Source organism: Formica exsecta, unplaced genomic scaffold, assembly GCF_003651465.1.
Source record: "Formica exsecta isolate Colony F162 unplaced genomic scaffold, ASM365146v1 scaffold109, whole genome shotgun sequence".
NCBI classification, from domain to species: Eukaryota; Metazoa; Arthropoda; class Insecta; order Hymenoptera; family Formicidae; genus Formica; species Formica exsecta.
The window spans coordinates 488,668-503,991 of record NW_021848428.1 but is presented as its reverse complement, the minus strand read 5'-3'; the positions used below and the strand labels follow the sequence as shown (position 1 = coordinate 503,991).

Below are 15,324 nucleotides of genomic sequence, written 5' to 3'. Positions count from 1 at the left end.
GCGTTCGCGCGCGCATACAGAGCGACAGAGACAGAGATGATGGATGGATGGATGGATGGATAGATGGATGGATGGATGGATGGATGGATGGATGGATGGATGGCCAGCGAACCAGACAGACGGACAGACGGACAGACGGACGAAGAGCGCGATACGCGGGCTAGCGCGCGCGCGTGCACGGCTCACGAAAGGACAGGAGGGGAAGGGGCAAAAGAGGCACCGCTGGTAGCAGGGAGGAAAAGGAAGGAGGGAGGGGGAAGGGGAAAGAGGGATTCACGGCGAGGCGTGTTCTCTCTCTGGTCGCGAGCAAGCGCGCGCGTCCCGATCGCGATGGCGTTTCGAGGAAAAAACCCGCGATGGACAGACAGACAGACAGACGGTGGCGCGTGGATGGGCGTCTCGGCCGAAAATTTCGTTCCTAATCGGACCGCGCGTGTTCTCCCGATAAATAGGCTACTGCCAAGGACAGCGCGGCTTCTCTCTCTCTCTCTCTTCTTTGCTCGTTACGTCGTACACCTCTTTTTTCATGCGCAATAGGCGGCGGGACCCCAACGTCAAAACAACCGCGGCGGCGGCGGCATTCCAGGTCGATGCGGGGAGACGCGGCGGCTCCCCCTCCCCTCTTCCCTCGCGCGCCCACCGCTAACGTCGCTGCTGCGAGCTGTGACTGGCTCTTCCCGCAGCAGCTGCTGCTGCTGCTTCCGCTTCTGTCTTCCTCCCCGTCGGGGAAGGAAAACACTCGGAGATTACGCGCGATTAACGACGCACTGCTTTATCGCTGGGCTGTCTGGTGTCTCTTCGTCGTTCGCTCGCAAATGCGCGGCCATAGATCACATCCGGGGAAGCGTCAAAACGCAGAAACAAGGACCTTGCTCGCTTCCTTCTTTCCTTCTTCTTCACGCCTGGTGTCTTCCACGCGCGCGCGTTAATTTATCGTTCCCGTACTTACCGGGGATACCGTGCACCGTACGTTTTTTTTTTTTTTTACCTTTCAGCGCGAGCGATCGACGTCGTCGTCGTTGTCGTCGCTCTCTCGCGATCGCGACGCAATTCGACTCGCGTGAATTTTACGTCCCCACGCGCGAAGAACGTGGCGGACGGTATTCCAGCAAAAAGGTGATGTCTCGGCCACGATACACAGCACACACTCGCGCGCGACACTTTTCTCTTTCTCTCTCTCTCTCCTTTGCTATCCGCGCGAGTTCACGCCTTGCCAGCCGAACAGACGATCGTGTCTATCTTGTAAAGGTCATGTGTACGGCGAGCTCCGCAGTTGTAAACAAGATGTACGCAGGCGCCGAGCACGCGCGCGCGCGCGCTCGCTCGAATGACGGCGAGGGCGAGGAGTCCGATCCGATATGCGCGCGACATATACGCTCCACTCTACGCGATTGTAAATACGGGAGCGGGCGGCGCGCGCGACGCGCGCAATGGCGTAACGACTATCGTGTCAACGGACGCCCCGCGGGCCGCAATGCGGAAGGATCTCCGGACGCAAATATACGTAAAAACCACCTTCTTCCCCCCGGGTGGGCACGCGCTCTCTTCGGTGTTCATCATCCTCTTTACGTAATTTGCGCGCGAGGGGGATTATGACTTATGACGTGTCTCGCGTCACGCGCGTTTCAGATAAGGCTCGGAGAGGCGATGGAGGAGAGAGAACGCGCGGTCCACGCGCGCCACGAAATCCGGAATAATGTTCCTCGTGATTCGTGACGAACGATTGGCTCGATTGATTCCGTCCATCGACGACACGCGCGTCTCGCGAACCCGAAATAAGGCCTCCGATTCCCCCGAGAGCGCGCACGATGTTGACCAACGTTCTGATGGATGGATGGATGGATGGATGGATGGATGGATGGATGGATGGATGGATGGATGGATGGATGGATGGATGGATGGATGGATGGATGGATGGATGGATGGATGGATGGATGGATGGATGGATGGATGGATGGATGGATGGATGGATGGATGGATGGATGGATGGATGGATGGATGGATGGATGGATGGATGGATGGATGGATGGATGGATGGCCAGCGAACCAGACAGACGGACAGACGGACAGACGGACGAAGAGCGCGATACGCGGGCTAGCGCGCGCGCGTGCACGGCTCACGAAAGGACAGGAGGGGAAGGGGCAAAAGAGGCACCGCTGGTAGCAGGGAGGAAAAGGAAGGAGGGAGGGGGAAGGGGAAAGAGGGATTCACGGCGAGGCGTGTTCTCTCTCTGGTCGCGAGCAAGCGCGCGCGTCCCGATCGCGATGGCGTTTCGAGGAAAAAACCCGCGATGGACAGACAGACAGACAGACGGTGGCGCGTGGATGGGCGTCTCGGCCGAAAATTTCGTTCCTAATCGGACCGCGCGTGTTCTCCCGATAAATAGGCTACTGCCAAGGACAGCGCGGCTTCTCTCTCTCTCTCTCTTCTTTGCTCGTTACGTCGTACACCTCTTTTTTTCATGCGCAATAGGCGGCGGGACCCCAACGTCAAAACAACCGCGGCGGCGGCGGCATTCCAGGTCGATGCGGGGAGACGCGGCGGCTCCCCCTCCCCTCTTCCCTCGCGCGCCCACCGCTAACGTCGCTGCTGCGAGCTGTGACTGGCTCTTCCCGCAGCAGCTGCTGCTGCTGCTTCCGCTTCTGTCTTCCTCCCCGTCGGGGAAGGAAAACACTCGGAGATTACGCGCGATTAACGACGCACTGCTTTATCGCTGGGCTGTCTGGTGTCTCTTCGTCGTTCGCTCGCAAATGCGCGGCCGTAGATCACATCCGGGGAAGCGTCGAAACGCAGAAACAAGGACCTTGCTCGCTTCCTTCTTTCCTTCTTCTTCACGCCTGGTGTCTTCCACGCGCGCGCGTTAATTTATCGTTCCCGTACTTACCGGGGATACCGTGCACCGTACGTTTTTTTTTTTTTTTACCTTTCAGCGCGAGCGATCGACGTCGTCGTCGTTGTCGTCGCTCTCTCGCGATCGCGACGCAATTCGACTCGCGTGAATTTTACGTCCCCACGCGCGAAGAACGTGGCGGACGGTATTCCAGCAAAAAGGTGATGTCTCGGCCACGATACACAGCACACACTCGCGCGCGACACTTTTCTCTTTCTCTCTCTCTCTCCTTTGCTATCCGCGCGAGTTCACGCCTTGCCAGCCGAACAGACGATCGTGTCTATCTTGTAAAGGTCATGTGTACGGCGAGCTCCGCAGTTGTAAACAAGATGTACGCAGGCGCCGAGCACGCGCGCGCGCGCGCTCGCTCGAATGACGGCGAGGGCGAGGAGTCCGATCCGATATGCGCGCGACATATACGCTCCACTCTACGCGATTGTAAATACGCGAGCGGGAGCGGGCGGCGCGCGCGACGCGCGCAATGGCGTAACGACTATCGTGTCAACGGACGCCCCGCGGGCCGCAATGCGGAAGGATCTCCGGACGCAAATATACGTAAAAACCACCTTCTTCCCCCCGGGTGGGCACGCGCTCTCTTCGGTGTTCATCATCCTCTTTACGTAATTTGCGCGCGAGGGGGATTATGACTTATGACGTGTCTCGCGTCACGCGCGTTTCAGATAAGGCTCGGAGAGGCGATGGAGGAGAGAGAACGCGCGGTCCACGCGCGCCACGAAATCCGGAATAATGTTCCTCGTGATTCGTGACGAACGATTGGCTCGATTGATTCCGTCCATCGACGACACGCGCGTCTCGCGAACCCGAAATAAGGCCTCCGATTCCCCCGAGAGCGCGCACGATGTTGACCAACGTTCTACTCCAGCCTCTGCGTATTAATCCCCCCGCGAACGGGTAAAGGAGAAACGGGGCGATGTTTTTTGTGTTGGTGTGTCGGGACTGTCGCGTGCCCCCGCACACGGTTTTTTTAAGGGTTAGGGTATACAATGCGAAGAATGCACGATCAAAGTACACATTCGAGATGTTACAAATACCGAAATGTGCGATCCGATATCTTCGGAGTCGATTTGTTTATAAAGTATACTGCATTCCAGGAATCGTTGTTCTTTGATCTCTGCCGTACGACCGAACGATAGAATTCTATAGATTATAGATGAACTATTGGGATATTTACAGACGAAATATATTTTCACATCTTATTATTTATAAAATTTTATCTTAACATACACATGATATATGTATATATTATATAATTTTCTCAATGTTTATTGATGCATGTAATTCTATCCTTTCCATAAAAATTTTATGTAACTATAATAAACATTATCATAACATAAAATACTATCATAAATATTGTTTACTGAGATTCTGTTTTTATTTCTATTTTTTTAGAATAAAAATATATCAAACTTTAATGGACTTTGACTAATGCTTAATTAAGCAATTGATGAATGATGCATAATAGCCAACCTTGCAATATTCACTGTTATAAATAAACTTCAACCAACAAATATATGGAAAGTTTCACAATTTGAGAAAACGCTTAAAACTTAGATTCTTAAAGTTAAAGTTGAAATTCTTTCTGTAATGAAATGTGTATTTGGTACATTTTTGTTGTATAACAAATCTTTTTATATTTATCTCTCTCTCTACTAAAATCTGTATTCGAATTTCAAAATTTTCAAAAATTTAATTTCATTAGAATATATATGATTATAAAATTTTTTTATACAAGTATTGGATGTAAAAAAAAATGAGAATATTAAAATATGTCTTATATGGAAAATTATACAATGTGAATTATATATATGAATATACCTTATTGTCTTTTTCCTTAAATGAACTTCGTTGTATGGTAATAAAGTTAATTCTATTTTTTTTCACGACTTTTTTTCACAACAATCGCACATCAAACTATGAAAAATTCTGTTCTGCACACTTTCCATTCAATTAACATTTTTTCAAGAGAGCAATTTAATCCATGTGTCATGAATAAATAATCTTGTTGCGCTTCAAAATAATCTTTTTATCATTTTTGAATTATGTATTTAAAACTAAATAAGAAGTTGCTTTGTTTATGAGACTAAAAGCAATAGATAAAATTTAAAAATAATGGTTAAAGAATTAATGCTAAAACAAAAAATGTTTAGATATACCATTTTGTAGAGGAGATTAGTAGTAAATAATACTAGCATAGGAATAATAAAAGAATGAATTACATAGAAAATATGGGAAAAATGCAAATGTCTCTTTTTTTAAATGTATAAAACTGTCATGTTAATATTACATGAGAGTATTTCGTAGATATATTGTTAGAAAATGTGTTACACTGTTCTTTTAAAAAGTGGATACATTTTTATAAAATACATTCAAAATATTGAATTATCAATAAAAATCTAATACTTCTTACGAGAATATTTAAAAAAACAAAAAAAAACTTTTTTATTATCTCGCGAACCCGAAATAAGGCCTCCGATTTCCCCGAGAGCGCGCACGATGTTGGCCAACGTTCTACTCCAGCCTCTGCGTATTAATCCCCCCGCGAACGGGTAAAGGAGAAACGGGGCGATGTTTTTTGTGTTGGTGTGTCGGGACTGTCGCGTGCCCCCGCACACGGTTTTTTTAAGGGTTAGGGTATACAATGCGAAGAATGCACGATCAAAGTACACATTCGATATGTTACAAATACCGAAATGTGCGATCCGATATCTTCGGAGTCGATTTGTTTATAAAGTATACTGCATTCCAGGAATCGTTGTTCTTTGATCTCTGCCGTACGACCGAACGATAGAATTCTATAGATTATAGATGAACTATTGGGATATTTACAGACGAAATATATTTTCACATCTTATTATTTATAAAATTTTATCTTAACATACACATGATATATGTATATATTATATAATTTTCTCAATGTTTATTGATGCATGTAATTCTATCCTTTCCATAAAAATTTTATGTAACTATAATAAACATTATCATAACATAAAATACTATCATAAATATTGTTTACTGAGATTCTGTTTTTATTTCTATTTTTTTAGAATAAAAATATATCAAACTTTAATGGACTTTGACTAATGCTTAATTAAGCAATTGATGAATGATGCATAATAGCCAACCTTGCAATATTCACTGTTATAAATAAACTTCAACCAACAAATATATGGAAAGTTTCACAATTTGAGAAAACGCTTAAAACTTAGATTCTTAAAGTTAAAGTTGAAATTCTTTCTGTAATGAAATGTGTATTTGGTACATTTTTGTTGTATAACAAATCTTTTTATATTTATCTCTCTCTCTACTAAAATCTGTATTCGAATTTCAAAATTTTCAAAAATTTAATTTCATTAGAATATATATGATTATAAAATTTTTTTATACAAGTATTGGATGTAAAAAAAAATGAGAATATTAAAATATGTCTTATATGGAAAATTATACAATGTGAATTATATATATGAATATACCTTATTGTCTTTTTCCTTAAATGAACTTCGTTGTATGGTAATAAAGTTAATTCTATTTTTTTTCACGACTTTTTTTCACAACAATCGCACATCAAACTATGAAAAATTCTGTTCTGCACACTTTCCATTCAATTAACATTTTTTCAAGAGAGCAATTTAATCCATGTGTCATGAATAAATAATCTTGTTGCGCTTCAAAATAATCTTTTTATCATTTTTGAATTATGTATTTAAAACTAAATAAGAAGTTGCTTTGTTTATGAGACTAAAAGCAATAGATAAAATTTAAAAATAATGGTTAAAGAATTAATGCTAAAACAAAAAATGTTTAGATATACCATTTTGTAGAGGAGATTAGTAGTAAATAATACTAGCATAGGAATAATAAAAGAATGAATTACATAGAAAATATGGGAAAAATGCAAATGTCTCTTTTTTTAAATGTATAAAACTGTCATGTTAATATTACATGAGAGTATTTCGTAGATATATTGTTAGAAAATGTGTTACACTGTTCTTTTAAAAAGTGGATACATTTTTATAAAATACATTCAAAATATTGAATTATCAATAAAAATCTAATACTTCTTACGAGAATATTTAAAAAAACAAAAAAAACTTTTTTATTATAATATTGAAGAGAAATTTATTTCAATCTCACAGAGAGATTATTTTGGCACTAATTAAGTATAAATATTGCAAAAATAAGCAAAATTTTCTTTATAGTTATATAAAAAAACATAATGACTTTAAAGCTTTTTGCATGCTGAAAAATATGTACGTAATCAACTCTAAAATAATCTTTGAAAATTACATTAAATATACATTTACTTGGATTATAAAACAATAACAATAGTAGCAATAATAACAATAATCGTATTGTTAATTTATGAGATCCTACATCTTATTCTTTAAGAAGTTTATATTCTAAGAAATAAAACAAAGCTTCCTCTATGAGGAAGCAAAAGAAAAAGATTAAATCAGTTAATTAAACTTTTTCACAAATATAGATCATTATTTATTATAGTCTTTATTTTAATACTGATAATTTGTCAATAATAATTTTGCAAAGTTTTAACAAGACTACGAAAATAAGTAGAAAATAAAAAGCCAGATTCTTGCGAGTATTGTGACTATGTTCCATTTGATTATCGCAACGCTTGCGAGCTCACCTGTCTTTGTTTAACTTTCGGTTAAACAAGGATGAAATAATTTCATACACACACACACAAATATGGTAATGTGTGATGTTGCTATCGTCGAATGAAAATGTATTATATAAGTATGAAGCCCAACAAAAACGAATATAAATATTCTATAACTTATGGAATACTTTTTGGTTATATTTTAGTCTCTTTGCATATAAAAAAATAAACAAAATTCAAATATACATTAGCTATATATGTAATACAGCTAAAAGGGATAAATTATATATTACTTAAGAGCAGCAAAATTTGCATTGATATTTAACCGAGTGCCAAATGCACAAATTACTTTCCGGGTTAACACAAATGCAAGTGTTACCTTGTAGTTGTACTCTAATTGACTGTGTATAAAAGAAAATAAAATATCTACGAAGAGAGACATATGTCCCAAGTGCATTGTTTATAATATACTTGGTAATAGTCTCCTATATTGTTTCTTCAATCATAATTATTAATTACCCTTTACTTTGTACGCAATATTTTGGCTAAATTGTTATTCACGATCGATGATCGACATAAACTTTTGTATAGAGAAACATAATCAAATAATTCATATAATATTCTATCAGTCTATTTTAAATATTCTCCTATAGATATGCTTGTACTCAATTTAAGGAGGAACAAAAGAGAAAGAGAAACTTAGAGCGAATGAAAAAATAATCAGATTAGATATAGGCGAGAAAGTTATAGGTAGAACAAGATATCTGTAAGGGAATGGTGGGGTTCAGCTTGAATATTTTGACCGACCAGGTATACGAGCTTGTGCGCGTATTGACAAGGAGCGGGTACGCGAATCGTACCAGGCCAATTGTAATACAAGTGACAGAGTTTATACGTGAGTCGTTGCATATGATCAGTCTCCAGGTTGGATGAATCATGAATAACAATGTAATGAGTGGGTGTTACCGTACCCTGTCGTACACTTTGCGGCACGAGAAAGAAATCGTAATAGTTTCTTCTCGTTATGAAAGAATCAACAACGGTACCCGCTACGGGGTTGTCTAAGCCCTGCGGATTGCCTCTCTAAAAATTAAGAATGTCAACTTGCGTCAATCGTCAAAACATTAATTGTTAAACTTATCATAATGCGCAACATGTTTCGTGATCGTATCAAGTTATTAACGTAATACTCACATCTTTGATGAACAATCGTGTATTGATACGTTTTTGAACGATTATTACACTAAGTTGCGGCTTATAATTCGGTGCAATGCGGTTGAACGTCATCATTAGTTGCTTCACTTCATATTTTTCGACATAATCTAAATCACCATCGCCGACTCCATCGCGGTATATAATTATACGTTCCGGATTACACCCGTTATGCTGAATACCATTGCATAACGCATTCATTATTTTAACAAATCAATGATAGAAAGACTTTAGTACATTCGGAAGATACATAATTAACATAATTACCTTTTGATATGCATTGATAGCTGAGGTAAGGCACACCTGTAGCATATCTACCAACTCTTGCTTAGAAGCCTGCATACAGATTCTACTGTGCCATTTGGTTAATTGAGTATCTAAACTTGCAACAAAACCTGCAACACTCCTCTTCGCACCTCCTCCTACACCAGCGTGATAGACATCTATACCACACACCATGCAATTTTTCTGTTCCAAATAAAAAATTAAAAAAAAAAAAAAAAAAAAAAAAAAAATAGCTGCATAAATAAAAATGTATGATAAAGCAAGGTTTTTCTACATACCAATGGCATATTTACAGTCCAAAGCGCGCCTCCCAATTTACAATTGATTTGGAGTGCAATCTTTTCTGTAACACTTTTCAATTTTGGAGGCTTGGAAATTGTTTTTCCGATGATAACTTGCGACGGTATGGCTCTTTGCACACAACATAATCTGTAAATATAACAGACTAGTAAAACATATTTTTCCCCTTTAAACTTTACTGTTTTCAATCATTGCATAAGCAAATGAAATTTTCAACATATACACTTTCCACATACTACAGATACAATCACTTCTTGTTTAATAATATAAAACTCATATATACAATAATAACAGAAATAGGCTCAGAATATTAACGATACTACGCCAGAAAACTGGCAAATAAGAACCAAGGCGCCATAATTAGTGCGCAAATTATTGTTTAATTTCATTAACCAAAAAACAGTCCAAAACGTATATATTTAAAGCATATTTGTTAATGAAATGAAACAACAACAAAATTTGTGCACTAATTACCGCGCCTCGGCTCTTATTTGCCAGTTTCCTTATCTAGTATCTTATATACAATATTGTATATTTGCACATAAAACGATAAAAGTACAATATAATCATTAAAGTAATAAAAAAAAAAAAAGATAAAAGAACAATCGACTTACTTTTTGACAGCAGAATATCGATCAGTGCGATTGGTCGGAAATACGATAACTACTAATTCGACAACGTCGTTGATGCTGTTTTGAATTTCTCGCAGATAGGTTTCAGTTCTATCGTCTTTTAGAATAATCTTTCGTGGATTGCTGATCCGCATCCCGATCGCTCCTACAATCTTGTTCAGCATCTCTAAGAAATCTTTTACACAAGTATCATCTCTTGTAAAATATATAATATGCCAATTGTTCAAATTGGGCTGGAACACAAAATGTTTGTTCTTACAAAATCGTTCGCTAAATATTCTAATTTTTCAATTCTCCATTGTTTCTTCAATATACTTACAGTACGTAATACAGGATTTTTTACTGCAGCAAAACTCCAATCTGCGGGTTTATCATTCGTCAGTTGGCATGTTCTATTATGCCCGAAATGTATCAATTCAGGATCAAGGCGTCTCGCGGTAAATTGAACTATGTCATTGTTTAAACGTAAACCCCATTCTGATAATAATTCGTGGGTAATCTTATTTTTTTCTACCTCTTCTACAAATCGCTTAATCACACTCCTACGATGATCGGGCGACGATTTCGTAATTCCACTCAAATCTCTCATTATATAATGGTTGGAGCGGATACTGTCTGTGAGACCCGCAGCATAACACAATTCCGGCACCAGAAGAATTATTCTTTCCTGCTTCTATCGTATTCAAACGATTTTTGGCAAAGTTCAAGTGACATATCAACAGTAGACATTATATCAACAGTAGAGTAAGCAGTGAAAATGCATAAAATGACGAACCTCGCCAGTCGGTGTTCTAATCGTACCACGATGCACTAAAAGCGGTTGCTGTCTATCTCCAATCTCTATATTCCAATGTGTTCTATAATAATCGATTATGGATATTTCCTGGTCATTTCTGGAGAATGTATATTCTGGTGTTTTATCCCATGCAATATCATCTATACGATACGTCTTATTATTGTATCGTGTTAATACGCTTGTACCAACTATCTCGTTTACTATAGCATCTTTGTAATCGCGCTGTCCTTTACGAGCAATCTCAGTTCTGCAAGGTAATTGCACAAAATAAATTTAGTCAATTATTAAATTATGACTTTATATATGTGACTTAACAATGTTGGAAAGAATTATATGAAACTCACATTAAATCTCGAATAGTGTCTGTCCGCATTACTCGATGTTTAGAATCTAAACACAGCTTTAAACCACCCTCGTATTCGTTTACGGCAGTCACATAACCAGGCCACACTTCTAATCGATGTTGATTTAGTTTTTGCGCGCTATTCGGATTAAAATTTTGTCGACCAATACGAACTAAACTAAGCGCACGCATGATACGATTGATCAAAACGTTGAAGAACTGTACATTTTCACTCATTGATTGTTTCTTTTTGAAGATTATTGTAACATTTATTCGCGAACCATCCATTGGATGTTCCGAATAATAGTTTGTGACCTGAAAGTTTGACAATTATGCATTATACAATATAAAGCAATATATTATATTTTATAATTTTAATCATAAGATAAAATTAGATAACTTTAATCTAAAATTTAAACTCACATCTTGTGGCAGTTTTGTTGGTAAGTAAAGTATCATCCCATCGAATGTTCTTGTTCGTCCTAAACTAGCGGAATGTTGGCCAAGTAATTTACGGCGTAATCCTATCGAATCTATATCTGGAGTATATTTAACTTCATACTGGAACAGTCCTTTTCCGGGATCTAATTTCAGGTCTATATAATTGGCAAATATTTCTATTCTGAAAAAAACAGTTTTTACATCAATGTTGCTATTATTAAATTATAATAATATATTCATCCATCGATATACATAATAGCTTCTCAATGCAATTTTATTAATATGATTAAAAATTAAATCAATATTCCAAATAAGGATCATATTATTAATTTTTTAAATTTGGCTATCTAGTGTAAAACGTGCATCTGACTCAAATTTGTTTCAAAAGTTTTTTATGTATTTCGAAGATGTGTGTTAGGTGTAGGAGTATGTGTATATATGATGTATAGATGCATGTTTTAAAAATTAGAAATCATAAATTACTTTGTTCCACTTTTGCCTTGTCGACAAATTGGCGCGGTATCTTCGGAAGGATAAGCGTCGGATGTGGATGGACTATCATATACCGAAATATCAGACAATTTTCCTAAAACACCTGCAGAATCTGTCCTTTCAACAGACATACTCGCTCGTACGGTTGGTTCGGAACTAAAAAGAGCACAGTTGTTTTAATAGTAAATTTGCATTCATAAATATAATCCAGATATTATATAACTTGTCACACTTACTCCTGTCTTTTTGTCAAAGAACTTAGGAGAGAAGCTCGTCCCATTGCTTGTGTAGGGCCTCTGGATTCCAATCCTTTGCTTATACTCATTGATTTTAACAAACTAGGTAATTGAGCACGCCCGCGACCTGCACTAACACTTGAGGCAAATGAGCTTTGAGATGCCTCAAATGATCTGGTCGGTTCACTAGAGGAAAAACTAGGTGTTTCTACAGAATGGGACAGTGCTTCAGACCGAGCACGTTCCGCTAGTGTTTTCTCCTTCATCATTTGCAACAGTAGAGAACCACGTCCTTTCCCAACAGATTTTTTATTATCATCCATTTTTGCTCGAATATATGTATGTCTTTTGCAATCTGTAAAATGAATATACAATGATATTTATTAAAAGACATATTGAAGCTGCCACTACTATCTCATATACAAAGGAGAATACTTGATATTTCATTTACTGTTCAAATATACTGTTTTATTCTATATTTATTTTAAAATAACTAGAAAAACTTTCGGATATAAATAACTTTTACGAAAACATATAATTTATTATAAAATTTCTAATTGTGGCTAACAATGTTTCGATGTATCTATTAAATGAGTATTGGAATGGAATATGCGTTTTACCTAAATAACCAATGCAAATATACAAATTAATTAACTTTAAAATATTGATCACAAAGAATTGCACTGAAGTTTTAGACCAATATTCAGACAAAATAATAAAACGATCTATGAAAATTTTACGATGTGGAACGATGTATCTTGGTTATGTTGGAAAAATCTACATGTTAAAATAGTGTTGATTGATTAATCATACACACATACACGATATAAAAGAAACAAAGATTTTTTTCGGCCTGGCCAATCAAACTCTATACTCAAAGAGTATATTTTCGAACGCCTTAATAACCTTAATAATCCTCTGTAGTCTTAAGTGATCTTTTCCAGTTAGAAATACTATAAATTCTATAAGTAGTATTTACAGATTTATCTATATATATCTATATAAAATACAGTAGAATCTTCTTAAATTTGACCCCGATAATTTTGATCCTCTCCATTCATAATTTCAGGAACAATATCGCGTTCCCTCTATATCATAATGGACAGATATTATACGAGGACGAAAAACTGTTAAACATAGTCATCTTTTTGAGTATTCTTCCAAGAGTAATCAACATTGATTGAATCATTATTTATTAAGGAGCCTAAATACTGCTGCGATTTTGACCAAATAATCAGAAATGCATTTTATGTGACTCTTAAAATGTTACACGGCCATTTCATTGGCCGAGTAATATTAAGACTATTTAAGATGATCTTGAATATAAGAATTTAACAATGGCATAAATACGGTCTATATGTAGAATAAATCATGATATCTTGAATTAATCACATTGCGCGTGATATATGTGCAATGTTATACCTTGATATTTACATCATAGACTAATTATGATGCTGAAATTTTCAATATTTCTGATTGATTCAATTAATTTTGAGCAAAAGAAATCTCAGCTAATCAATAAGAAGTCGGATAATGTCCAAACTTTAATTTAAGAATCTCTAAAATGAATATTGTCATAATTTCAACATAGAGATGTAATCTGATATTTTTGTTTATATATATCTTCTATTAAAATTCTTAGGAAGGGCGTGCCTAAATGCATTTTATTTTCTATGTAACTGGATTTTTTTTTTTTTTATCCATACATCGAATCAAATTATTTTTTTTTTCGCATATTACCATTCATGTTTGTGATAGTATATGTAGATTAATAATATATATTTGACTCTTTTTTCCGCTTTCGTGCATTAATAAATAATTGTAAATCTTCATTATAATAAACTTATTTCAAAAATTAGTTTATTTCGATATATAGCGCAAGTAAAACTTTACGTAAATTCTCGCTTCTAACATCGTGATCTATACAATATGTATCGTGATCAATATGATATATGTAATAAAGAACAAGAAACCTTAATTTATAAAAACCTCTAATTAATTACAAATTTTCTATTGTCAGTAACAGTTACTAAAAGAATTTCTATAATTTAAGCTTGATTAAACGACCATCGGCCATGATATCTTCTTTAAAGATGTTATATAGAAACACAGGAAAATAAAAAAACTAACGTTAAAAAAAGAGAATGCGTGCCGCGTAAAAGCGACAGGTATCTTTTAAAAAAACAAGAGGAAGAAAAAAAAAAGAAATATTTGTAAATATGAACCACTAAAACTATACTAAAATACAGGAACGAATATAACTATATGTATCTGATAAGTTTGCGTGGAATGTTTGCACTAGTTATAGAAAAAATATCGTATATACATATAGGTTCGTTATTGCTAAAGTATGTATGCAGATCTATACAAAACTTTCACGGTATCATGATGCACAATCTAATATAAAAAAAAAAGCAATAATTCCTTTTTTCTTTTAATATACATATAAAATACATTTTCATGCACATAAAAACACAATTGTTTACTCTATATACGCGGGCAATGAACAGAACGCTGTGTGTGTAGTCATACTACTACATATCTTTACATGGTTTTACTTATAATTTGCAACAAAGAGGAAAGATCGTTAAAAAATGTTCGGCTTCAATGCGATGAAAAAATTTATAAAAACCAAAAGAAATTGACGAAAACATTAATATTTATATCTTTGTTTGTTACATGAGGAATCCTTGAAAATAGGTCGAGTGTTGCGTGAGGATTCCTGTTTTTATCAAAAAAGAATACGGTCGGAGATAAAAATCTCGAACATGGTGGATCGTTAACCTCTAGCACGGATTCTCGCAGGAATACGAACACAAGCAAATAACATGCGAATTAAGGAAAGGATTACTTACTTAAGAATTTTCAATAACAAGACTCAAGCTCGATAACCGACGTTTCCTTCCGAGGATACTGCACTCTTTTTTATAAGATTTCCGCGTCCACTGCGGGACGAAAGTCACCGAAGACGAAGAACGGAGTGACGGAGTACTAAGTACTACCACAGTACTACAGTACCACAGACCACAGTATAATACAGTAGCGTAACTCTGTGTCTGC

At 37.2% G+C, this 15,324-nt stretch overlaps 1 protein-coding gene across 1 annotated transcript; it reads right to left on the bottom strand.

Annotated features, from left to right (window-relative positions):
* Positions 1-5,746: 5,746 nt before the first annotated feature.
* On the bottom strand, positions 5,747-15,310 carry LOC115235069 (piwi-like protein Ago3). Its single transcript, XM_029806613.1, has 12 exons — positions 15,120-15,310; positions 12,265-12,619; positions 12,020-12,184; positions 11,519-11,717; positions 11,097-11,410; positions 10,732-10,999; positions 10,276-10,629; positions 9,939-10,189; positions 9,303-9,453; positions 9,007-9,207; positions 8,722-8,913; positions 5,747-8,610 (listed from the first exon to the last, which is right to left on the bottom strand). The coding sequence occupies exons 2-12, from the start codon at positions 12,585-12,587 to the stop codon at positions 8,272-8,274; spliced, it is 2,757 nt and encodes a 918-aa protein (XP_029662473.1). The 5' UTR covers positions 12,588-12,619; positions 15,120-15,310; the 3' UTR covers positions 5,747-8,271.
* Between the last annotated feature and the right edge of the window lie 14 nt (positions 15,311-15,324).

What these genes read in the sequence shown, in the direction of transcription:
- LOC115235069 (XM_029806613.1), bottom strand. Translation starts at nt 12,587, where the DNA reads ATGGATGATAATAAAAAATCTGTTGGGAAAGGACGTGGTTCTCTACTG. An exon ending in AAAATCCTGTATTACGTACT is followed by an intron (nt 10,190 to 10,275) that starts GTAAGTATATTG and finishes TTTGTGTTCCAG; the next exon opens with CCCAATTTGAACAATTGGCA. An exon ending in CACGATTGTTCATCAAAGAT is followed by an intron (nt 8,611 to 8,721) that starts GTGAGTATTACG and finishes CTTAATTTTTAG; the next exon opens with AGAGGCAATCCGCAGGGCTT.